Source organism: Dermacentor albipictus, chromosome 4, assembly GCF_038994185.2.
Source record: "Dermacentor albipictus isolate Rhodes 1998 colony chromosome 4, USDA_Dalb.pri_finalv2, whole genome shotgun sequence".
Taxonomy (NCBI): Eukaryota; Metazoa; Arthropoda; class Arachnida; order Ixodida; family Ixodidae; genus Dermacentor; species Dermacentor albipictus.
Window position 1 is genome coordinate 71,933,717 of NC_091824.1, and position 26,213 is coordinate 71,959,929.

A 26,213-nucleotide genomic window follows, 5' to 3' on the forward strand; every position below is an offset into this window, starting at 1 on the left:
TTGAGCAATAGGACGGCAATGGAATATCTACTAAAATTCAACACTAATTTTCATAAGGGGGTGCGCGTGGAAGGAGGCCGACAGCGCTAGCTGCCTCACGTGGAGGCTCGGCGCTTGCAGGCGCTGCGGCTGACAAGCAGACTTTGAGATGAGCCAAGAAACACCCGCGACAGACGCGACGTCAAGTGAACGACAAGAAGAAACCAGCGCAATGCATACAGACTCAGTGGAAGAAGCCGATGTCGCGCAATCTTGGACCTACGATAAAAACAACGGCACAGCTATAGACCTCAACGACCAATGGCTGACATGGGGAAGGAAAGGCAAGAAGGAAATCACGCGCATCAAATCCCCCGCAGTGACCCTATCCACACCACAGCCAGCCATGCCGCTGCCGCGCAAATCCAGAATGCCACCGCTACCTTTGGACGACATCAAGATTGTCTACCGCCCACAAGCTGGCCTTGAACTCGCCATATGGTCACTCGTCGCAGTCACTCACGCAGTCGGAAGATCCAGCGGAATATTGCAAAAGGAATTCCATGACAACGTGCGAGTACAAATGCAAAAAGAAGAAAACCTCATCATTGCAAGTACGGCACGCAAGAACTATGCTCAAAACTTAGCCAAGGTCACTAACATACAGCTTGGAGGAACACTTACAACGTAAAAGCTAACTGTCGCCTACCCGGAGATGTCAGCTAAGGTGTTATCTACAGTATCACGCCTGGGACTTGCACTGCGGAACTAATGGATCGAATTCGAGGGCCAGCACGCTATACAGTCCTCAACGCCCGCATGCTCGGACAGTCCACGGCGGCGGTCATCTATATGCTGTAGGGGCCCACACGTCCCCTACGGCATCATTTATCAGAGCGGCGACTGCCGATGCAAGCCGTACCGCAAATCAGTTCAGTATTGCCGAACCTGTGGTAACGTCGGACATAGTCAAGACGTTTTCCCAAAACCAACCCCGAATTTCTGCTACAAATTTGGGAAAAAAACCAATCCCCGAACCATCACTGCCATCCCACGTGCAAGATTTGCGGAGAAGGAAACGAAACGGCTGGGAAAGAATGCAAGAAAAAGCTCAAGCCCAACCCACCGCCTTACCAAGTAAGACAGCAATGGCAAAACAGGATCCTAGAGCGAGACAGTCGATGGAGCTCCAACCGCGATGACTTCCCTGAACTAGGCGCTGCCAATGAATGCACCGCCAACTCAAGTGACGTCTCCAGTAGCACCGCAACAACTAGCAAACCCATGTCAAGAGCACGATCAAGATCGTGGTCGCATTCCCGAAAACGTGTTAATTACACTGAAGTGGCCAGTGGATGCGCCGCCAACTCAAGTAACGCCTCCAGTTGCACCGCAACTAACAGACCTATGTCAAGATCGCGATCAAGACAGCGATCGCGTTTCCGAAAACGCCTGAATTACGCTGAAGTGGTCGGCAGCTCACGCAGTGCCAGCGTCGGATCGGTGGAAGCGGTAGCCGTAACAGCCCTCGAGGGCAAGCTACAAAATCAACAAAGTCTCATAGACAGACTATTCCAAAGATGCAAAGAATACGAACATGGAAGCAAGCAACCATTCACAGCGCTAACCACGGAGGCAGTTGATTCCGCGATCGATGATGTGTAGCGTTTTGTGGCGCAAGGGCCAGGTTTGGCCAAAGAGCGCCATGACAAGTGGTAGTGTTAACGATGTATTATGGAAGATGTGACTTGGCTGTAAAGTGGCCTAAAAATAGTCGCTGTAAAGTGCGTAAAATCTACGTGCTATAATATTATGGCGATGATTAATGACGAAGACTGTGAAGATTAAAATCCATCGTAAAAGAATGATGCATTATTTAAAATATGCAAGACGTTAAATTTCTTACAGCACTACAGCCTCGCCAGAGCCCTTGAACCACAAGGGCCTAGAGGCATGTGCTTACTGAAAATAATTATCGCAGCGGCATCGTCTGAAGAGAGGAAGCGCTACGAACGTGTGGGGCTAATAACATGCAACACAACATCTTTCAAAAAACGTAAGACGGCGTTGGTGTCAAAGAGTGGCTCTGGACCAAGTAACATAACAGGATGAAGGGGGATGTGGTGCCTGTACGCTAAGAGAAAATGCTTTTTTCTTTCGGGTTCGGCTTCCCGACACTCCAGTAGGACGTGGAGGACGGTCAGCCTCTCCCCGCATCTACCACAGGTTGGAGGCTCGTTTCCCGTGAGTAAGAAGTTATGTGTGCCAAAAGTGTCTCCTATTCTTAGACGGCAGAATAGGACATCTGTCCTGCGGGATTTTGTTACAGGAGGCCAGAAACCTAATTGTGGCTTTATCACGTGCAGTTTGTTATTTACTTCTGCGTCCCACTTACGTTGCCAGTGGTTTCGCAGTTTCGTTCTTAAAAAAGGTTTCAGGTCCGTGACAGGGACCTGAAACTGTATGCCTGGACTGTATGCAATGAAATTGCTGTGGCCATCTGGTCTGCTAGAACGTTACCCTCGATGCCCCTATGTCCAGGCACCCAGCATATAATGAGATGCTGGTTAGACATATACGCTCTGCAGAGGACGGAATAGAGCTCAGTAATTACGGGGTTTCTTTGTTTACAGTGTGACTTCAAGGCTTTTACGACGCTTAAGGAGTCTGTAAATAAAATTGTTTTTTGAATATTTGATTTTCTGATATGTTTCACAGCCGACAATAGTGCATGGGCCTCAGCCGTAAATATGCTTGTTTCAGGGTGCAGTACACCGGATTCCGAGAAGGATGGGCCAATGGCTGCGTAGGACACCCCGGCATGCGACTTAGAAGCCTCTGTATAAAACTCTCTGCACGAGTACTTGTACTGGAGCTCCAAGAAGTGCATTTCGATATGTGTCTCTGGCGCGTGTTTAGTGACCTGTACAAAGGATGTGTCACACTCTATCAGCTGCCACTCCCAGGGTGGTACTAGCTTAGCTGGAGGCATTAGGCGTTGTTCGAAAACTGGGACATCCATTTCCGTGCTAAGTTCCCTTGCACGCAGTGAGAAAGGAAGTCTCATAGAGGGTCTGTTATGAAAAAGTGTTTCACATGTCAACTCGTTAACGGTTGTGAAACACGGATGTTCCTTATTAGAGCGCACTTTCAGAAAATAGTTGAAGCTGATGCAAGTTCTCCGAAAATGGAGTGACCACTCATCGGACTTAACATACAAACTTTCAACAGGGCTTGTTCTAAATGCGCCAGTGGCCAGACGGATTCCCAGATGGTGTACGGGGTCTAACATCTTTAGCGCGCTCGGGGTGGCAGAGTGATATACTGCGGCTCCATAGTCTATTCGTGACCGAACTAGGCTCCTGTAAAGATTCAACAGGCATTTCCTGTCGCTACCCCATGTTGTATGGGATAGGATTTTAAGTAGGTTCATTGTTTTTAGACATTTTTCTTTAAGATGTTTTAGGTGAAGAATTCCAAAGATGCAAAGAATACGAACATGGAAGCAAGCAACCATTCACAGCGCTAACCACGGAGGCGGTTGATTCCGCGATCGAAGCTAGAGTTCAAAAGAACCTCCAGGCTTTCGAGGACGTCTTCACAAAGAACGTCCTTGCCCTGATTGAAAACAACACCAAGCCTATCGTCGAAAGCGACCACCGCATTATCGAACTTGATATCGCGCATAACCGGAAACCAACCAAGACTGGAGTTGCTCGACTAACAGACTGGAAGTCCTTTAGAGACAACCTCCGCAGCAACACAACAATCGAGGACATCGACCATTGGCTCAAGGGCCTTCTCATCACCGCAGAAAACCACACCACGAGCATCAAGCTAAGCACCAAGACCCCCGCAGTCGACTCGCATCTCCTTAATCTCTGGGAGGCCAAAAGAAGCCTGCTGAAGAGGTGGAAGAGACAAAAGCTCAATAGAAAACTTAAGCAACGAATCGCCCTTCTCACCATACAGGCCCAAGATTACGCGAAGCAAATTAGCAGGCAAAATTGGCACACCTTTTGTGACAGCATACACGGGACACTCAGCACCAAGAAAACCTGGCATCTCCTACGCGCTCTTTTAGCTACCGATCGCACCAAAACGCAACAGAGGCAAGATCTGCGCAGACTGATCCGCAATCATGCTGGTTCGGAGCATGATCTCCTTTGTGAGCTTCAGCAAAAACTTAGCAGCGACAATCCCACTTCATCAGCGAGCGGAAAGACGTACGACGGTGCACCAAACCCAGATCTCGATCGGCCATTCAGCCAGGCAGAGCTCCACGCAGCATTAGTCAAACTCACTAGAAACACCAATCCCGGCAAGGACAGAATAACTAATAAGCTCCTACGCAACCTCCCGCAATCTGCCACTACAGCACTGCTACAGTACTACAACGACTGCTGGGAAAAGGGGGACCTACCAGCAGCCTGGAAGCATTCGGAGGTCACCATGATCCCCAAACCCTACAAACCCCTTCTCATCGAAAACCTACGTCCCATTTCTCTCACATCTTGCGTAGGTAAACTCCTCGAGCACATGGTGCACGACCGCTTAACAACATACCTCAAGGACAACGGACACTTGCCGCACACCATGTTCGGGTTCCGACAGCATCTGTCCACGCAGGACGTACTTCTGCTCCTCAAAGAAGACTTGCTTGATTACCTCGACCACAGACGCAAATCATCAATCCTGGCAGTCGACGTAAAGGGCGCATTCGACAACGTGAGCCTCGAAGCCTTTATCTGCAACTTCGAAGATACAGGCTGCAGAGCCCGGATCTATAACTACATCAGCAGCTTTTTGACACACCGAACACCAACAGTAGGCGTCTGCAACCTCCGCAGCGATAAAATTCGGCTACCCAACAAAGGAACCCCACAAGGATCAGTTATTTCACCCCTCCTTTTCAATATCGCAATCATCAAGGTACCAAAACAACTGAACGCCACCCCAAACCTATGCCATGCCCTTTACGCCGACGACGTCACGCTCTGGACCAAAGACCTACTACTGGACAAGAAGAACGCAATCTACAAGAAGCCGTCGATACTATCGAAAGATACCTCCGACACTGCGGTCTCCAATGCGCACCCGAAATGTCGGAGCTTCTCGTCCTGAGAGCAGGGACACGAGGAAGAGTACCTAACTATACCGAACCCGATCCTAGCGTCTCGCTCAACGGAACCAAGATCCCTATAGTAGACTCTCTTTGTGTACTTGGACTTCACATCCACAAGGACGGATCAGGGGCGGCCACTTTTCCGCGTCTCCAACGCACACTGTCACAAGTTACGCACCTTGTCAAGAGGATCACAAAAAAAAGAAGCGTACTTAAGGAGCACGACACACTAAGCATAATTCAAGCTCTCCTAACTAGTCGAATCGCCTACGGAACTCCCTACTTGACGCTCAAGACGGCAGAAATCAAGAAACTCAATGTTTCTTGAAGATCTGCCAACTAGAGCGGCTCAAGCTCACACCCACCGGACGTGCAGTTTTGCGCTACCTCAACTACAGCGAAAGCTTCGTTGCAGACACAGACCGGAAAGCAAGAATCCCACCTGCAGTCCGGGACTGTATCAGCATTGTAACTATACCGCACAATATGCATCCAACTTATCATAAGGAGCGTCGGCAAAGCAGAATCCGCGCACTCAGCAAGAAATACGGGAGAGACCTTGATACAAGGTAGACCGATGCTGCCCGTTATATTGAGCGAAACGCCTTTGCCCTAAGCGTCAAGGATCACCAAGGCGAAGAACTTGCAGCTGTCACTATACAGGCAAGAGCCTCCGAGACTGCAGAGGAAGCGGCAGTCGCTCTGGCAATGACAACTTGCCCGGAAGAAGCAGTTATACTAACAGACTCCCAAGCAGCAGCGCGCAACTATCAAAAAGGACGTGTATCCGAAACCGCACTCAAAATACTAAGAAATCATATCGCACGCGCCCCGCTCCCCGACACCCACATCAACTGGGTCCCAGGCCATCAGGGCATGACAGGAAATGAGGCGGCACACGCCGCTGCCCCTGAGCATACCAGCCGAACTTTCCTGCCATCCCACACTAGGCCCGCCACCAATGTTGATGACATCACCCTGAAGTACTCGGAGCTTCTGCAACACCACCGATTCAGCAGAAGAACGTACGCTTCACCACACTAGAATCTGAGCAAAGAGGAAGAAGTCATCCTGCGCCGCCTACAGACCAACACCTACGTGCACGGAATAATCATGCACAGACTCTATCCTGCGCAGTACTCGTACACATTACCCCATTGCGACGTTCCAGACACCCTGCAACATAAGGTCCAGGATTGCCTACTGCGTGACAAAGCCGCAGACCATACCTCACAAGCTTCACAAGACGACTCCAAAGAAAGCCGCCCATAGAAGCAATAAAAGAGTGCTCCAACTCACCTCACATCCATACAACTGAAACGTGGGAGGCCAAGCTTTCCTCCGATGACCTGGATGACCAACGCAGTCTCGTCGCCCGGGCCAAGGAGGCAGCCCAAGTCAGAGGGTTCTTGGAATAAGGAATCCTCCCACCTAGATTGAACCGGGTTCTTACTCGGTTTACCATTTCGGAAAATAAAAGTTTAGTTCTCTCTCTCTCTTCGATTTCGTGGCACACTCCACAAAATTTTTCCAGCGCGCCGTGCGGGGTGCCGCAGAAGTTGACGTAACGAAACCACAGCGTCGCACCTGCGTACGTTGTGGCACGCGGGAGTTGAGGAGGAAAATTGCAGCAAAGATAGAGCATTGTAATCTGCTGCAATTGAGCATACTTAACGTGTGCGCGCTGAAAAGCGAAGCGCGTTGGCTTTTTGCTGTTCGCCTAAACCTGCACGGTGATCAATGTGACGTCAACCAATTGTTGGCGTGTACATTTGCTCATTAGAAAAAGCGGCAGACAATGAACTGCCCAAATGAAAGGAAGTTAGCACGCAATATCATAATTTGCAAACCTGTCCCGACGCAATTTGCTAGGCTGTGTACTTATGTGCTCCGCTCATTCCAGCAGCTGGACTGGTTGCTTTAATTAAACAAATGGCTGTGGCTTAGCTAAGGTTAAGCCCAGGATGCGAAGCATACTAGCCTTTATTTTAGTTGTTGAACCACTGTTTAGCCTGGTGAACTGCTGTTGCTTGGCTATATTTGGTTCGGCTAGACGACGAAACGACTCATGCGTTACTCTGCTTCGCCTTCAAGAGTGGAACGCGACAGCGCTCCCGTCGACCCGCCAAGGGGTGTAAGACAATGGGCCACCGCGCAGCGACTGCGCGCCTCGCATTGGACGCGGTGAGCGTCGAGCAACGCAGCGTTCGGCGCGGCAACGAAATGTGCGCCTGAGCAAGCGACGCACGCCTGAGCCAGAAACAGCTCGTTTCTAAGGCAACACCGCATTCACTAGAGGCGCTTTTGTACCGCTTTGAAGCATCGTACTCGTGGCTCAGTGGTAGCGTCTCCGTCTCACACTCCGGAGACCCTGGTTCGATTCCCACCCAGCCCATCTTGCAAGAGTTGAGCCAAAGCCACCTAGAAAATCAGTCTCTGTAGCACGCCGCAACCTTCGCTTCTCATTCCAACGAGCAGCTCTGTCTCCAGGAGGCATCTCGCCTCGTGAGTGTAGCAGAGGCAAGCGCAGCTGCTTATTGGCCTCGAGCTCCACCACTGGAAAAGCTGGCGCCACCGTCGGCGTGACGTGCTAGGAGGGATCACGTGGACATAGCGGCCGCGTCGGCTGCTTCGGGCGCGCCGAAGCGAGCTGAAAACGAGTTTGAATTCCCTCGTACGCTGCGGTTTTCATTTAGTGGCGAAATTTACCCGCTTCGAGTGTCTCCTTTACAACGCTTGAAAACACTACAATAGGTAGTGGCTGCTTTTGAAGGCGCGCGACATGGTAGGCTACTGCTCGGTGCCGCAGGGCCGGTCGCACGTAACGGAGGCCGGTGTCAGCCTTATTCACACGTACCCGCAGGACAAGAAGCTGCGTGAAGCTTGGCTCGCGAAACATAAAACCGGCAAGCAGTCATCGGCTACAACTCGGGTATGCAGCAAGCACAGACGCGAGGAAGATTTCTGCTACGGCGCCCGGTCTGCGATGTTTTGAAAACACGCACTGAGACGCACGCCCGAGTCTGCTGCCCGACTAATGTCATGACGGTTTGGTCTATGAACTTGTCAAGTTCAGTGGAGTGGAAAGGCAGCGGTAAGAAGCACATTTAAAGAAAGCATGGCATATGGTCATGTTATGTTATGAATTAATGCACTGGATTACAAAAAAAAAGGAGCAGGGGTAATTTCACGCTGAGAACGCCGATAAACATACAGTGTGACGCAACTCGAGAAATAGTATCGAAAGATCAAAGAATTTAGAAGAAAAAAAAAAAGATTGAATCGTCGCGACGGCACATCACAGTCACCGTAGGCGTCGAAGTCTCTACAATGAAATTATTTTTGAACAGCTCTGATAGCGCCCACAGAACAATGGTTGCTTGTATACTGTCGAATGCTCATATTCTGCGGCCTAAAGCTCATGGCACGGTGCGAAAACGCGCACGCGGAGAAAGCAAAACAGTGCGCGGACAAGCATGCAGACGCGCAGTCGGTCGCTGCGAATCTGCGCGATCACTGCATTGAGGCTTCATTCTGTTAAGCTCCATTTAGTTATACAAACACTATAAAAACATATTTCACATGGTTTGCTCTCGGCGTTTATCTACCTTTCACGCAAGAAGCCGGTTCGGGAGACTCCATCACGGCGACCGCGCGCAGTGGCGTTCACTGTACGTATTCGGTAAAGAGATAGCGGCTGTAAACGTTTGTGTGCTTTCAGTTTGCTCAAGATTATTATTTAGACAGTAAGAAACTTCTAATGTTTCGAAAGTACTTACAGAAATGTCCGGGAGAGCTCGCGGGTGGTGTTTTCAGTGAGCGCTGACAGCAAAACCTATGAGGAGCGCGCCACGTGATCCCTCATACTACGCCAGCGAGGCGCTTCCGATAGAGGGCGACTCCGTAACTCCTCGCCGCCAATATACCGCCGCGACGCCGCGAGCGACGGCGCGAGTTGGAGCCTCGTTTCTCTTCTGTCGTGACGTCACGGTGTCACGTGGTATTGACGGCGACACCGCCGCGCCTGAGGAGCTGGGTTGAGCTCTCGTAATATGCTTCGCATAAAAAATACTACAAAGGTGGCTGGTGTACAACGTGTCTTGAACGTAGTTATACGAGAGAAAGCTATGTTAAGCATGGTTAGACACGGTTCAGTGCTTCTTCCCGCCGAGACATATAGGGAGTTTGCTCAGACATGGCGCCTGCGAGAAAGAGCTGATGCTTTCGCACCGGCGTGTGCTTCGTTCAGGAAGAGACTGAGCGACCAAGCGCCGCCGAAGCAGATCCCCTTGTCACGTGGTACGCAGCAGCGAGGCTTGAGAGAGCGCAGCTGCTACGCGTCTCCGCAGACGAATCATGTGACGTGACGTCGTAATTCCTACTTGCGCGCCGGCGACGAAGTTCAAACGCGCGCCGAGATTGACCTCGGGAGTTGTTCCTCGAGAAGTAGAGATTCCCCTGCAAATATGCCGTTCCGAAACATTTACCAAGAGCACCATCGTGTACTCTACCGCAAAGGTCTCGCACGATGCCTGCACCTCCTGCAGTTCCGAAAGTTTGATGCTAGAAGAGCTCAAGATGCTAAAGCCTAAAGCCCTTGGTGCAACAGTGCCGAGAATACGTGCAGAAGTGTCATTGCACCGCGTTAAATCGAGGGGTGCGGTGCAGGTGGCACACATTGCACTATCGAACGGATGAGAAGAGCACTGCAATGCCTGAACTAGTGCAGTAAGCGCACCCTAGTCGTACAGACCTGAAACTACGCTACTACGCTTGGCCTTGTTAGACTTTGAAACAGAGCGGCATAAAACAGAATGGCGACACAAAGGCCAGCCCTCTCAGAAAAAAAAATACATCTACAGTAACCATATAACATTATTGCTAAATTAAGGAAATGGCTTTTTCAGTCAGCTGAAAATTCTGTGAAAGTCATTCTCACAAAGGCCCTTTGCGGTCATCTGTGGTTGTGGAGTTTGCACGTTGTTGCCGAGCATCGCGTCGTTCCTTCTCTTTCTTTGGTGTTTGTGGCGGCCTCCCACTGACGCCGAGCGTGTCGTATATTTTGCTGCTTTTGTTTCATGTCTGTCACAGCAAGGCTATGTTCACACTTGCCAAAATGGCAAGAAAGCAAAACTGCTAAATTTGGAGGAAATATTTGCAACAAGTATCTAAGATTTTCACACATGTTTTCCCACCGTTGCAACCGCTTTCGTGGCATCTATCTACTCTGTGCTAATTAACCACGCCATGGAACCCTTCACCACATCACCCGAAGCAGTACACTCGCTCATTGAAACATCGGTCATCAATAGGAGTGATTGCGTGCCACTTTATCTCCCGTTTGCGCGTATCTTCAGCGCCAAAATTTTGTGATAGGTAGATATAAAAGGCGAATCAATTGCTTTAATTCTTTAATCTGGCTGTTTTCTGGAGTTGCAGAAGGAGCAGCTGAAGAAGTGCATGATCCAGAAGCTGCCGCGATGGATTCGCCCGGTTCCGCAAGAATGCGTGAAGCTGGCTCATGCCAGCCGCTCACCCTTGCATCTTATACTCATTCAAACCTCTTCATCTTCAAATTTTCATCGAAATGTCGCTTTTGTGGGATGTGTTATTGTACTGGTTTGGAGTTATGATCTCACAGTACGGGGCAATTTTGACTGCGCCCTTAAGCATCGCTGCTGACACTTTGGACGCCATGTTAAATTTACGATTTGATGCTTGCATTCTAGTGCAGCTTGTTGTGACGCGGGGCGACTTCACTTGCTGCCTTAAATCTCATGTTGTAAATATTTATGCACTACACCATTCGAAAGCTGCGCCAACATGCGAATTCCAGATTACGCAGATGCTTAATGAAGCCATCGACGCAGAAGTTTCACGAGTACCAGGGCGCTGTTTCTGGTTCGTCTAGGAGGAATTGGTGAAGAGAGGCGTGAACAGAGCTCTGCCAAATTATGTGCGAGTTTTATGTGCGAAAAACATTACATTTATGGCGTCAATAAGCATTGTGTCACACATAAACGTAGTCAATGTACCCGACAATCGGGCAGACCGATTATAAAAATATTTAATAAAAGCAAGCTGTTGACTATGCCCTAGGATAATAAGAGGTACGGGCGCTTTAGAGTTACTAATCAGCCAACATTATACTTGGGCGTTTTATGCAGTACTCAGTTGTTTGTAAATGGAGAACAGAGTTGAGTCTCCTGGTTCTGTTACTAACACTTCTGGGCTTTATAAAAGCTCGCGCATTTCATGGCACATAGCAAGTTTTTAAAAATGAGGTACCCAAATTAGGAAACTCAAGCAGGCTGTTCATATATCATGGACTGTTCCATTAACAGGTGTGCATGCTTTAGAGCAACCTATACACGTACAGGCTCTACGTCGTGTCATCATATTTGGTTAGACAACAGGTAGCCTTCATGTCGGTCAGCCTGAAGTGGTTAATAAGGCCGGTGCTAATAAATATGCGTTTAACAAACATGTCATATACTCACTGATCTACCTGCTGACCGACGATAGTACTAGATGTGGTGCCGCGGAGGCAAAGATCCATTTAGAATTAGTTGCATTGTTCAACAAATTTTGTATTTAGTGCATATAAAAACTATCTGTGTATACATAAACAAATATCAACATGCCAAAATTTCCGTCTCTTTACATGTTGCCACTTTATAACACAATTGACGGTATAGTGTACGAATAAAGTGACGCGTCTATACAAATCAAGACATATCTAAAATAAAGGTAAATTTTACACACGATGCATTAGCTGAAAATGCTAAAATTCAGTGTTCATTATTACTGCAGATATGAGCGAAAACAAATCTATACAGCACCAAGTTGGGAAACTACGCGATAATCAGATAGTATGCCGTAAAACTCTAGACACCGTTTTTTAGCGCTGTGAAAGAAACCAGCAACAAATGCGATATAGAAAGATGGCAACAATAACAATGGCGCACCTAAAACCATAGTAGATAGGCAGAATAATACAATACAATACATACTTTATTGTGCGCAAAGGAAAACAAAGTACAGATAGCAGGTCTATCAAAGCCTCAGAGGGCTTGGTTCGCAGTTCCTGACTGTCAGGTCACAGAAAATTGCACAGGGTTAATAGCGGAGTAAGCTATTAGCGGGTCTGAGCAAAATATTGAATAGTTACACAAAATGTTACTTTAACCTTCGAAAATTCTAAGTAGTTTCTTAATCCCACGTCTTGTGTTTGCTTCTAACACAGGCGTTAGCAATTTATAAAATATGGCTGGAACATAGTGTTGCCATGTTCTCCTTCCGTACTTTGTCGCAGTCTTGCGGATGACGTAGGGTTTCTTCGGTGTTGAGGAGCGTACAGGCGTAAATCATATTTTAAGATCATTATTCCAGAAGAGTTTAACTGTAACACTTTCGACAATCAGGGAAGTGAAGTTTGGCAAATTCAACAACCTAAAGACGTCTGCATCTTGCAGACATCTTTAGTTTCCAAATCTTGGCTGTTATACATTTACTTTTTTATTGCGATAACAGTTACGTCGACACTCCAGACGCAATTCTGACGTCACCGCCGATGTCGCAGAGATATTCTCTATAAAGTCCAAGGTCCATAACATCGTCACCGCGCGCCGTATGCTGTGCGTGTGATTGAAAGCGTGCGAGGGTGCGCCAACGATGGTGGCTCAATCTCGCGAGCACAAGAGTGCAAAGAGGGGAAAAAGCGCGCCGTTTTCTGTCGCACGCTGTGCAGCGGCGGGCGATGCAAAAAACGCGACTTGTTTTGTTAACAGTGGATGATAGTGCTTACATCAGGCAATATGAAAATAAAAAAAAAAATGTGTGGCCTAGAAAATATTTATGAACTTTGAATCGTTGTAGTTATTAAGATACGTCCAATAGGAACTACCTTGTGAGAAAATCTGAACAATCAACGGGTTTTGCTATACAATACTCAAGCTTTAGGAATAAAAACAATTAGAAGGTCTGTGAGCAGCTTCTATTATTCCAAATCATGTCCCGTGTTTATTCCTTCAGAGAACTAATTAAAACAAAAGGCATTCTGCGCAGGTCAAAAGAAACCAGTCGCTCTTTTTTGACCTGACTTAATCGAAAAAGAGACAAAACATGGCGCAATATAATACAACTCATCTACGCTACGAAATAGGGGTGCAAATATAAGATAAAAAGTTTTTTTTTCTTCTTAGAGAGTGAAGGCGCGATATTTGGCATCATTTTGGATATGTAGTGGAGAACTCGACCTTATGCAAGTGCGTAGGTGAATTGGTCAAATATTGACGCAGGTATCACTTGTTCTCGTCGATTATTTTGCGGATCTCTAAGATACGATTGTGTTCGCCGTTGCAGACTGCTGGTGCCAGACCGTACGTCATGTTGTATACTACCCAGCTGATCACGTATTTATCGGTCAAGTCGTAGCCTATCTTGCGGTACGTCTCCACCATCTGCAAAAAACGAAATACTACACCTTGATGTCGATCTTACGTGCAATTGAAAACTTGCAATGAAGATTGATGGCAATCAATAATTCCCTGTGATTTGCCAAATGGAAAAATGTAAAGCTTTACGGAAACATTATGACCTCAACAAATATATACAAAGGATTGCTCACAGCACTCCAGAAATGTGAAACCCGTTATGCAGGATAAATTATGACTCGATTAGGACATAACAGCATTCAACGCAGTACAGCTGGTAAGAAATAATGGTATTGCGATAGAATACAGTTGAAATATGAGACTTGCCATCCTATACAAAATGTTTGCAGAAGACTTTACTGGAACAGTCTCTTCGGACCGCTTAGTAACCAGCGCAAGTATCAGTCCGTTCCCCTTGTATTTGTGTTTCGTGTTTGAATTTAGAATAACTTTATTTTATCGCAAATAATCATTACTTTCTATTACCATTATTGCAAATCAACTATTTTGCTATTTTCCTTTCAGTAATCACGGCATACATTTGTTTCAGTAATTCTCCGCGTCAACTAAGGGAACGGAAAGTTGTAGAGGCCAGAGCGTATGAAGCTTCAATAATTGCGTATGTTAGTAACGTGTAATTATAACGTGTATTGCTTTAACACTGCGTATTTATACCTGTTGTGTTCTTTAACGGTAAATAATTTTTTAAGAAAAATGCCTGTGGTTTATAACAGTAATTTCCTAATTAATTTTCATCACTCCATCAGCTCATTCCTTCTGCAAGAAATCAAATTGCATAATTGAAAAATGACTAATATATACAAATCAAATGTTTATTTAATTGTGTTAGCGTGACGTCGCAATTCAACTGACGCCAGTCATCTCGCAAGGCCTGTCCAGTTAATACACATTTTAGAGGCAGTACCAGTTTTGAGATGAGAACTGTCATGCTTTCATTAGGAATTTCTATATCATAACACCTATGTTTAAGTTAATATCCGTATTTATGCGTAAGCTCAAATGTAGCTGTGTCATTGATGAATTTGTATATATCGAACGCACTAATGATCACTGTTGCACTTGCGTCCATTCGTTCAAAGTAGATATTATTTGCATTTGCAAACTCACAAGCTACAATTCGTGGGTGACAAATTGTGCTGCGAAGTAAGTATTTCAAATGGTAATTTCAGATACCCTGGAGCTTACTAAAATATATATTTCGATTTATAAAAATATTTGCCTTTTGGAGTAATTTGGCATAAGAAGCAGAGTTGTGCAATATGCCACGCGTGATTTTAGGAACTTCTGCTAAGAGCAATAAAAAACCTGTAATAAGAGGTAATCAAAGAATTTAAGAAAATGTGCGCAATTTATTTTAAGACTAATATCGACAATAATGCTATTGACATTGAAGCAGTGCGTAGGTGCACAATGCTCCAACCGCCAACACCCGTATTGTACAAGGCCGTGTATGCAGCCGGGCTGCTCTATCACGCTCGCCAGCGGACACGCTGAGCCGACTGGAGCCGCCGCACCAAAGTCCACGCATGAAGCGCATATGGATATATATTGAAACAAGACGGTCTGAATATATATGATACGTGTTCGACTCCACCTAGCCCCCTACCAATCTAAATGATATTTTAGAGCGCAGCTCTTTGGCGTCCGTTCCTGGGTTTCGCGTCGTCGTCGTCGTCGTCGTCGTCGGCCTCGTAACCAGCTCCGCCCCCCTTTCATCCCCCCAGCGCTAGCAGCGACCGACTGATACCGCTGGATGCCGCTGACGCCGCTAGAGATTCAAGATAACGTGACTGCATAGAACACCGTCGCCGCCATGCAGAAATATGAGGAAAGGGTGCCCCCCCTGTTCTTGTGCGGCGGATAGGGGTTGACTCACTATCGGCGTCAGCGGCATCAGTCAGTCGCTGCTATCTCTTCCCACGGCCGGTCTCGAGGGGTGCGCGCGCGCGCTCCCCAGAGACCGGCCGTGCTCTTCCCTCCTCCCTTTACCGTGTTGTCCGCTTGCTGCGCGCGCTTCTGCCCCCATCGTTTGCCGCTGGGTGTACACGCCGCCCCCCTCCCCCCTCTTCCTGCGAGTCTCGGGTTGTGGGAGAATGCGGGAGAACATCCCGTTCCTCTCACTCGTAACGCGTCTCACGGCTGTGACAACCTCGCGAGGCACTTGTATAGATCTCGTCTTTGAGAATCAAGCATTGGTGTACCAAGTCGAACATATATCAGCCTATTTCTCCGACCACAAAGCTTCCTTCATGACTGTCAAGAACTGTTAGTGGAGTCTGTTAAAGGAATACGTGTGAAAAATAAAAAAAAAATTCTGTGATAGCGCATACATGTGTTGCTCGATTTCTTTGCCTCAATCTATCGAAAAGGTGAAACAGCTTATTTGCTGCGCTCAAATTTCGCATTAGGAGGTAACGTAATCGTCGGTAATTTTTTATTTGAAGATCGGCACATACATACTAGTGGCTCGCTCACAGCCAATGAGTCAAGTTTGCGTCAAAGAGGATTGTCGAGAAAGAGAGAGCGTAAACTTTATTATCAAATCAATCAGAATTGAGTCCGGTGTCTTTTTAGTCGGTCTGGACACACGCCGCGGATGTGGTACCAAGACCTTGTCTTGAAACGGCTTTTTCGGCTCGCTGGACGGCCCACAGTTGTGTTGTCAGGTTCGAGCTGAACAGTGCGGTCTTCCAGTGCGAGCGGAGGCTGGCGGTAGAAGAGGCGGAGGCTTCGGCACTGCCCAACTTGTTTGTTAAGTGCTGACATTCCCATAACATGTGATTAAGTGTGGCAACCTCGCCACACAATGTGCATGTGTTTGTTTCGTACATGTGTGGATACAAGGCGTGCATGAGTCTAGGATTTCTGCGAGAACCTGTTTGAAATTGTCTGAAGTGTACTGCTTTCATCCTGTCTAAACTAGCGTGATGGAATGCGTTTACGCCTCTTTGTAGCTGGTAGTGTGTCGTGATGTCGTGGAACCTGGTCATACGGTCCTCCCACGCCCAGAGATTTGCAGTACCCCGCGGGAGCTCTTCCTCCGATGATGCTCGGTGAGTGAGACCTCGAGCAACGGGGTGAGTCGCTTCGTTGGGGGTGCTCAGCCCGCTGTATGCCGGGATCCATAGCAAATGCCTTCGGTTATCGAATTCGGCCTCTGCCTGGTGTATGGGGATGTGGCTGGAGTACGTGATACACCTCTTGCGAGATGCGCCCATTTGCAAAATTGAGAATTGCCGTTTGCGAATCGCAGGTCACGTATGTCGCTTTGGTTTGTATGAGGGCCAGTGCTTTGGCCGCTTCCTCTGCCGCTTCAGCATGTGCCGCTTCGGCATGTGCCGTGTTCACGGTGACGCTCGTGAGGCGTTTGCCTCGGTGCCTAGTAACTGCCGCCATGAAACTCTTTCTGTCTCGATAACGGACTGTGTCGGTGAAGACCACCTCCTTGTTGTTGGAGTAATCTTGTTTCATGTGTTGTGCCCTGGCTTTACGTCTCCTCGTGTGGTTTTGGGGGTGGATGTTGCAAGGCGATGGGGGTACGTATGCTCGCGTATGGTTCTTGGAATTTCTAATTTGATGCCGTGCTGCGTGTGGTTCGTGATGCCGAGCTTTGCGAGCATGTGTCTGCCCTGGCCGGTCTTGGATAGGCGCTAGAGTTGGGACAATAGTTGCGCCTCCACGAGTTCCTCGAGCGTATTGTGTAAGCCTAGTTCTAAGAGCTTGGTGGTGCTGACTCCGGGCGCAAGTCCCAACGCACATTTTTACGTCTTGCGATTGTCGAAGAAATGTGCATATCGAGTTACCCTTAGCTAGTGATCCAAGTCGACGTAAAAGACATTCACTGAAGAGCGGCACACACCACGTCGCATATATCCAGTGGTATGCATACCCCAGTGATCCAAGTCTTTGTAAAAAGGGTCATTGATAAGTCTCGCATACCCCGTTGTACATATCCAATGGGCCAAATTGACATCAAAGAGATTAACTGGATTGCGGCACATGCGTATATTCACATGCCCTGCGACCCGAGTTGGGTTGAATGATTTTCACTGATGAGCGATACAAACGCAGTGGCACATTCTCAATTACTCAAGTTGGCCTAGAAGAGTTTCATTGAAGAGTGGCACATGGGAAGTGCCACATACAGTGCTCCCAGTTGGCATCAGAGAGGTTCATTTAAGAGCGATACATACGCAGTGGCACATACCCAGTGACCGAAGTTGGTGGGAACAGTATGTTCCGAGACACCGCCCGAAAAGTCGGTGAAGCACACTAAGAATGCTAATCGTATTAACAGAAAGATCTCCTTCGCTATGGGAATTGGCGAAGCTTTAATTGGTATCGGGGAGGACCATTTGCAAGTACAGAGCAGGAGAATAATTTCGACGTATTTTCACAACGAAACGCCTAGCTCAAGACAAAGTTGTGGTGCTGAAACATGTGCATCTCACGCTTGATGACGATAGTATGACAACGACGGCACAACGACAGCGGAACGACTCCGAGAAAATCACGACGAATGAGCGACCATGACCCCATGACGACCACGCGATGACACCGATTGAACGACAAAGAAGGAATGAAGAAAAGAAATGCAGACGACGTCACGAGCACAGCTGGATGAAGACTTCGGAATAATGACAAAGATAGGACAATGACGGCATAATGACGAAGCGTCACAAAAACAGTATGTAGGCGGCTGCATGACTGAAATCGTATGACGAAGCTGGAAAGACCATGGAACCAACGCAATGGCATCCCTGTGATGATATAACCTCGCATTCACGACGACCATTGCATGATAACATAAAATATTTATGGCATTACGATGATCGCATAATTGGCGGGCGGCCTACTAATCAGTCACAGACGGAGGATTAGCTACTAATAACTGACGGGTGGTGAGTGACTAGTAGCGGCACACTGAGGCAGCTTTCAGCGGCGTTCAAAATGAAATGTAGACTTTGCTGAATAAAACCGCAACCTGGCCGCTGCGTGCCACTCTGACGTTTCGGGGAAAAAAAATGCGCCATAACGGCGAGCGAAAAAGGAAAACTGTGGGCGTGCAACTCACGTAAAACCACTTTTCTTCAACAGCTTGAGGAAGCAGTTGCGCACATTGTGTGTGAGATTCGTGCGCGCCTCTGAGACTGATGTCAATTCCCAGTAAAGCTGCAGCGCCCATGGGAAAACGCGTTACGCCCATTTTTTTTCTTCCCCCTTTTTTTATTATTAGAGTACTTGGTCGACCTATAATACCGCTTCAGCTGTATTGCAGTATATGTGGTATTGTAAATGTGCATATTTCATAGTAAGCACATTCCTGTCATCCATAAGCTGTCAGCGAGCCGGTAGTCAAGCTGCTGTAAAGGTAATATTTTCCCTCTCTCTTTCCCAGCTAAGTACAGCCCTATGCACAAATGTGGTTAATAAACTTCTTCTTGTCCTAAATAATGGCCTCGATTTCGTGTAACAGTGCTACCTATCTGAAGGCACAACATCATCATCACCAGAGAGCAAATCGGCAAACATATATTGCCATTCTTTCCATAGCGCCATATTGCATGGGCCTGACGGGATAGCCTGATATTGCATGATGCAGTGAATCAAAACACCTACCTTGTGCCTTATTGTGAGAGGCGTTTCGAAGGATATCACTTGTTTGCTTGTATCGTTGCCCTCGGCGAAAGCGCAGCCAGACCCACCGATGTAGTATATCGAGGCACCGGTGGTCACCCGTCCGAACAGCTGGTTTTCGCACTGCTGCAAACCCAGTGCGACAGAAACTGTTACTCGCAATGGTCTTTACAAAAACAGTTCCACATCAATATGTTCCTGTAGCAGAAATAAAAGAAAACGCTTTTCTCGCGAAATTGGCTGAGATTAACATTTATCTTCGAGGCAGCCATGTAAACAACCTGCCATAGTTCGGTCTGTTGGGTGTAAAATATGCTATCGGATCCGAAGGCTGTGCAGACAAAGAATCGTTGAGGCGCTTGTGGAATGACTGTGAAAGCGCCCACACAAGAGGACCCTAGAAGCCATGACGAACAGAAAAGCTGCAAAAGAACAACTTCTTTAGGGTATGCCACATACTGTAAAAAAAAATAAGAAAACGCCCTCAGTAGAGCAACATGTTTTCTTAATTAAATTGAGCGTTTCCTTACATGTTGAATTCCACTATAATATAAATTGGTACCACTCAACCAAGTTTTCGTTATCTTGACGTTAAAAAATATTGTTATGAGCACAAAGAAAAGTTTATTTAGGCCTTGCCATCGGCTACAAATGGCAGAAAAATGGCCACTGCAAAGTCGTGGTCCTGGTCGTCTTTCCACTCTGATCTCCGGCTCTCTTTTTTGAACATGGACGCAGCCTAACTAACGTCGGAAATAAAGCCCGCCGGGAAGTCAACGTGCTTGTCGTGACGTATGTGCTTTCTACCTTGTCACATGCGTAACTTGAGACCTAGCAGAGCATCTATCAGTGCATGTCAGCCGCGCGTGAGTAGACTTCGCTGATCTTGTCAAGGACAGCTTACGTTCATCATAGTTTTCCAGCAGCTTTTGGCACAAACCACCTTTTTTTTCTGTTGTGAGATTCCAAAGCCAAGTTAGGTAACCGCAATTATACGTAACAAGTCCGTGCTGTGCGTCGTAACGTGCTTTAGTGTTTTCTTGGAACGCCATAGTACACAGACGCGAAAGTCGCCGAGCATCTTCAGTGAGGCATTGAGTATCGGCGACCGTTGAGTTGTCATGGTAGTAAAAAGGGAGGACAGTGTCAAGCGTATACTGGGTCGGGCGAGCATGTCGAAGAAAGTAGTCTGTAGCCAGTGCCCTGATGCATGGTGGTAGCGTGTGCTTATGTAAAAAGTGGTAGTACCTCATCCCAGAACTTGTGATCTGATGCAACGTACGTGGAAAGCATATTGTTGATCATTTGAGTAAAGCGCTCAGTGAGATGGTTCATCGGTAGATGATACAGCGTCGTGTGCTTCAACTGCGAGTCACACAAACGTTGAAGCGCTTCCACGATATCCGGTGTGAATTGACGTCAGCGGTCACTTATAATAACCCAAGGTGGCCCGTTTCTCAGATCCATAGGGTTAAGTAGGAAGAACGACATTTTCGTGGCAGTGATTGAAGGTATGGGCGCCGCCTCGCAGTAACACGTTATGTAGTCGGCGCAGTTAAGTATCCAGCGGCGTTGCCATTGGGTGACTGGGGAAAAGGACCCGAGAGATAGATTGCACCTTGCACAAATGGCAAGCTTGGCGGAGGACACAGCTTGAAGGAGACAAGATGGGGCAGTAACTGAACCTTTCAGACATTGGCATTGCACGCACCTGGCCACGCACAGCTCAACCGAGTGTCGGATCCGCGGCAAGTCAAAGCGTGCTTGAATGACATAAAGAGTGCGCACAGTGCCTGAATGACAGGAACTAAGGTCTTCAAGCAAATCCCGAAGGATTGTTGGCTGGAGATGCTCCAGAACTGCTAGAAGTGAGCGTACACTCGTCCATGAGAAGTTTTTTTTTTCTAGAGAAGCCCGTTACGTGCACATGAGCGACTTGTGATAGAATGGGTTATAGTAAAGACTGGATAGGAACAAACTTTATTTGTCCAGGTGTTGTTGATGTTGGTGCCCGGGGCTAGGCTGCCAGGGGTCCATCGCCCGAGGAAGATCTTTCGAGATCCTCGGCAACGGCCCTGGCCCGCTGGACGGCCCACTCCTGGTCTTCGGGTGCCTCGCTGAGGAGGGCGGCTTGCCATCTCTCAGCGAGGCGCCCCGCTTCAGAGGGTTCCGCTGTTGTATCGCCCCTTCCTCTTTGTCCTTATTCCACGTGGCCTTAGCATTGCCAAAACACATGGACCATATGGGCCCGTTCGTGCTCGCACCACGGGCAGCCGGGCCACGGGTGCGGCGCGGGCCACAGGCGGTGCAGGTAGTAGGGGTTGGTGAAAGTGCCGGTCTGCAACCGTCTCAGGTCGACCGCCTGGGACCTGTCTAGACGCCCGTGGGGTTGTGGATATTTTCTTCTTTCTTTCCGATAGTGACCAATCACCTCTCTGTAGGTTGCCGGAAACTCCCTGACATCGCAGTCGGCGTCCGCGTGATCCCCAGCTCCGTCCGCCGCGATTTGTGTTGCATTGTAAACGACAGCGGCCGCGTCAGACGGGGTGGCAGCCGCCGTCGCCGTCACTCCTCCGCTGGGGTCCCGCACAACAATGGCAGCGGCTGCCCTCTGGGTGACCGCGTCGCGGCGGGTAAGCTGCCTCGCGACGAGGTGGGCGCGCTCGTTGTGGTTGGGTGGAGTGTCGTTGCGTCTTCGGCCGTTAGCAATGTTGCTGTCATTGTTGCTGTTACTGCCAAGCTCCCCGACGTGCGCGGGGAACCACTTGAGGGACTTGTTTGTGATGGTGCCGGATCCGAAGTCCCGGCCAGGGCGTTGAGCATGCGCGCCACATCCGCGGACACCCAACCTTTGATATAATTCCGAATCGCTGATTTGGAGTCTTTGATAATCAGGTTATCCTCCGCACCTCCGTGGAGTACCGCGAGGGCTATGGCCATCTCTTCCGCTGCTTCGGCCGACGGCAGCCTCGCTGATGCCTTGACTCGGATCGTTCCCTTTGTATCTACAACTGCCATGGAGAAGGCGGGCGCCGCCGCCGTCGGCCGGCCGTGTCGATGTTGCCGTTGTTGCTGCTGCCGTTGTTGTCGTAGTAGCAGTAGTGGTTGTGGTGCTGGTAACTGTGGCTCGCCTCGCACATTCCCTTGTAGCGGCGGTGGTGGTCGACGTTCCTCGTCGGCATCAGAGTCACCGACTGGCCGCGGGTACCTGGCTGCATCGACGAAGGGGACGCCTTCTTGTCTTCCATGATTCTCCAGGATTGCTACCGCCCTGCGTATACGTCTTTGCACGTCATGCACCGGGCGCATATTCTTCAGCATATTTTCCGTCTGTATAGCGTCCCTGACTTCCGGTAGCAGTTATTCTTTCAGTCCACGCACCTCGTGATATCGAATCCCGAGCAAGTCCAGGATTCGTCTTCCCGTTACGGTGCTCGACAGCCTCTCCAGCTGCGCGATTCTCTTCGCCTCGGCAATCTCCTCGAGCGTGTTGTGTACGTCCAACTCGAGGAGCCTGTGGGTTGGCGTGTACTGGGGCACTCCCAGGGCGGTCTTGAACGCCCTGCGGATTGCCACGTTCAGCTTGTCGGTTTCTCTCCTGTTCCAGTCGGCGTATGCGGCGACGTACGCTATGTGGCTTAGCGCATACGCCTGTATCAGCCTCGTAACGTTGTGTTCCTTCATTCCTTTTTTCTTGTTCGCGACCCGCCGCACGAGGTGTGCGGCGGCGGCCATTTTCTTCTGCAGTCGGGCAACCAGCTCGCGGTTGGCACCGTTCTCTTCCAGCCACAGGCCGATCACTCGCAACTTGGACACCGTCGGTATTCGGGTCCCCTCCCTCGTCATGACGCGGGCGCCCAAACGACGAGCGTCTAGCACGGCCTGCGGAAGGGGTCCTTTCTTGCGCGGCCTGTGGAGCAGGATCTCCAACTTCTTCGAAATGAGTGTCTATATGTAGTTCCTGTTGACTTAGCGTCTCCTACAAGAGCCCGGATGAAGCATGGCCATCGAAGGACTCTTCCTCCGTGGTGCAGTTTACGGCCGCCCGTCACTGTCGCAAAAATCAATGCTCAAAGTTACTTCGTTTGTTGATCGTGAAATAACTACAAATTCCGTCAGGACAACTCTGCCCGCCAAGTATACTGGACGCAGCGACTCGCCGCTGACTCCACAAAACGTTGCCGCATGACCCCATCGAGATACAAACTTGCGCCCAAGGAACCTTTTAAAAGCGAGGATCGATACACACGAAGTTGCTCCGGTACCCAAAATTAAGCAATTGTAGAAACACCATAAAAAAGCCCATGTACGTCGACCCGCCATGGTTGCTCAGTGGATATGGTGTTAGGCTGCTGAGCACGAGGTCGCGAGATCGAACCCGGCCACGGCGGCCGCACTTCGATAGGGGTGAAATGAGAAAACACCCGTGTACTTAGATTTAGGTGCACGTTAAAGAACCCCAGTTAGTGGAAATTTCCGGAGTCCTCCACTACGGCGTACCTCATAATCAGAAAGTGTTTTTGGCACGTAAAACCCCATCATTTAATGTTTTCTAACATTTACGTCGTCGGAAATAATAACTTCAGGGGGCATTTCTGTCGCTAGTATGTGTCGAACGACTTCTGCCCCATCGGCAGCGCTAGTTCGTTTCCCCATTGCAAAGGCGTGGCGCAGCGGCGCTTTGCACGAACGAGGTAAACGTGGTGCACCATTAGGTGGTTGGGGCGTTAAACTCCTCTTAGATGCCGATGTGCGGCTCCGACAGCGTTGCGGAGAGTAGCGCCACCTGACGGAAAGGTGGTGTACGGAAGTTGAGTTGTCTTCATAAAAAATGCGGGCCTATTGAGAACCTTGGTAGACCACTTCACGGTATTAGGTGCCGATTGCATAAACTCGCTCTCTGGCCTATGACAGTGCATACCGGAAGAGGCCGGATATTTCAATGCTCCTCAATATAGTGAGGTATGTTGGTGTCAATCGCATAACCACCAGGTGGGTAACATACACCATGGACCGCAGGGAGGAGTGCGTGCGACAAAGGCGTTGGTCGTAGTCAGAATCCTGACAGCTACTGGTCTCTTTTGAGTGTGGAGTAGGACTATGTTGGTCAGCCACTGCGTGAACCATCGAACGGCTGTGTTGGTCATCTCGTGTGGTGAGTACGCACCAGTGATGCCTGTTTGAGTGACGGGATCGACGTCTGGGTGGAGCAACTCCTATCGAAAACTTTGCCGTATGGTTGACGGAATAACAATGCGAGGACTCCTATCCACACTCACCACTGTTGTGACGTTAGCCAAGCTACCAAACTTTCAGCGAATCAGAGGTTCTGCAGGGACCAATGATGTCAGACATGTAATTCAAGCTTTCTTTGCCAACCAAAATATATATATATCTATATATGTAAGCGCCTTAAGCTATACCTTTCAATGAATGTCCAACTTAGCCTCTTTAGATATTCGACAGTTGACTATTCTGCACAATTTCAGCGTTTCCTCAATGTACGTAGTACAGGTCTCGCCTGGAACCTGGGCGTTTGGCGAAAGCGTCTGTTCAGCGCATTGCTTTTTTTGCACTGGAGTCTCCAAGCCACGCTTTGACCTCCTGGACGAAAAACACCCTCGAAGTGAGTGTGTCTTAGTGGTTCTCGTACGAGACGAGCGAAGGTAAGGGGGCCAGCTGCGCAAACGTGCGGTAGAGCCCGAACAGTTGGATCGGTTCACCCGTACGGTTACTCGCCGCTCACTCGTGGACTTCTCCGCCTTTCCTCGGAAAGTTTATGGCACCCCGTAGTACTGCAACGAAACACCCCACATTCATCATGGATCATCTTCAGAGTCTTAAGGAATCGGGCCGGCCTCTTCAGGCAAGCAAAATAAGGCTGGGGGACGCCCGGGAAATCGACGGCCTCGCCGAACTTGTGACAGCGTAGGCTCCGTCGTTGGAAGCTGTAGCCAGTACGTACTCCAAATAGCTACCAGCTAGGGGTAAAGGCCTACTAAGGCCTTGAAGTCGGCTACAAACAGCCAAACATCGCCGCAGCACAGTTGTACATTTCTGCCATTTCAAATCTCCGCGTCTATTTTTCGCTTTTGTACGAGAGAATGTTGGTTGGATCAAAAGTACAATTTTTCGTTGGCTTAATCAGTGAAACAGAATATCTTCTAAAGTGTTCGACGCGTGCAGTGAAGCTCAGGCTGAACGGACCTAATGAAAGATGATGCCTTACGTTATACTTCTGCAATAGCATCAGCTTTCTGAAAACACAAGCGACCTTTAACTACATTAAAAATAAATAGCACAAGTTCTGCCTGACAGTCAAGACCGTACCGAAACAAATGTATATAGATTCAACGCACACGTTGCAATATATGCGGAGTGAAGCTTCAATGAAGCGGTTCTTAAAATATTGCTTCACTTCAGGAGCAATGTACACAATATCGTTTTCTTTCATGCTATGCAATGGGCTATTTAGCGCAATGTGTACGTCCATGGACGACGAAGGCCACAACTTTATTCTCGCGGCGTACTTAGTACTGCACTCTCAACTGTACCGAAACGCAAGCACCAAATTAGGAGGATGGGGTGTGTCGGAGGTCTACACAACGATGTAACGCGGACGAGAGGATTGTATGATGCCTGTCGACGAAAGAATTGCGATGACATGTGTGTGAATATAAAAATGAAACACAAATGTAGCTACACTTACAGATTCTGTACCTATTCTGTCACAGTTCCATGTAAACGTTCTGGAGGATCGGCCTAGAATAGGCGCAGACTCCGTGCCACATGCCGAATGGCAAAGCTCAGGGAAAAAAATATGAAAAGATGCGTTAAATATAATGCTTTCTTCAATTGCCAAGCGAGTGTACTTAAAGGTACCTGTGAGCCGACATTACTCGTATATGTTCCTGTTTGTCGCAGTAATTTTTTTTGAATGCAGGACAGGCACTTTGTCGATCGCATACATCGGTTGTATGAGTTGTTTCGTTATGCAGGGCCCCGGTGGTAATTTT

General features: G+C 48.5%; 1 protein-coding gene and 1 long non-coding RNA gene across 2 annotated transcripts in view; one reads left to right on the top strand and one right to left on the bottom strand.

Moving 5' to 3' along the window:
• LOC135902070 (uncharacterized) overlaps nucleotides 1-26,213 on the top strand; it is a 750,038-nt gene that overhangs the window by 383,496 nt on the left and 340,329 nt on the right. The window lies entirely within an intron of this gene.
• LOC135902068 (uncharacterized) overlaps nucleotides 13,131-26,213 on the bottom strand; it is a 72,256-nt gene continuing 59,173 nt past the window's right edge. Inside the window, exons 8-9 of the mRNA XM_070537075.1 lie at nucleotides 19,180-19,323; nucleotides 13,131-13,566 (exon numbers count right to left, since the gene is read on the bottom strand). Coding sequence (XP_070393176.1) covers nucleotides 13,408-13,566; nucleotides 19,180-19,323 — 303 coding nt within the window. The 3' untranslated portion in view covers nucleotides 13,131-13,407. The remainder of the gene's footprint in view (nucleotides 13,567-19,179; nucleotides 19,324-26,213) is intronic.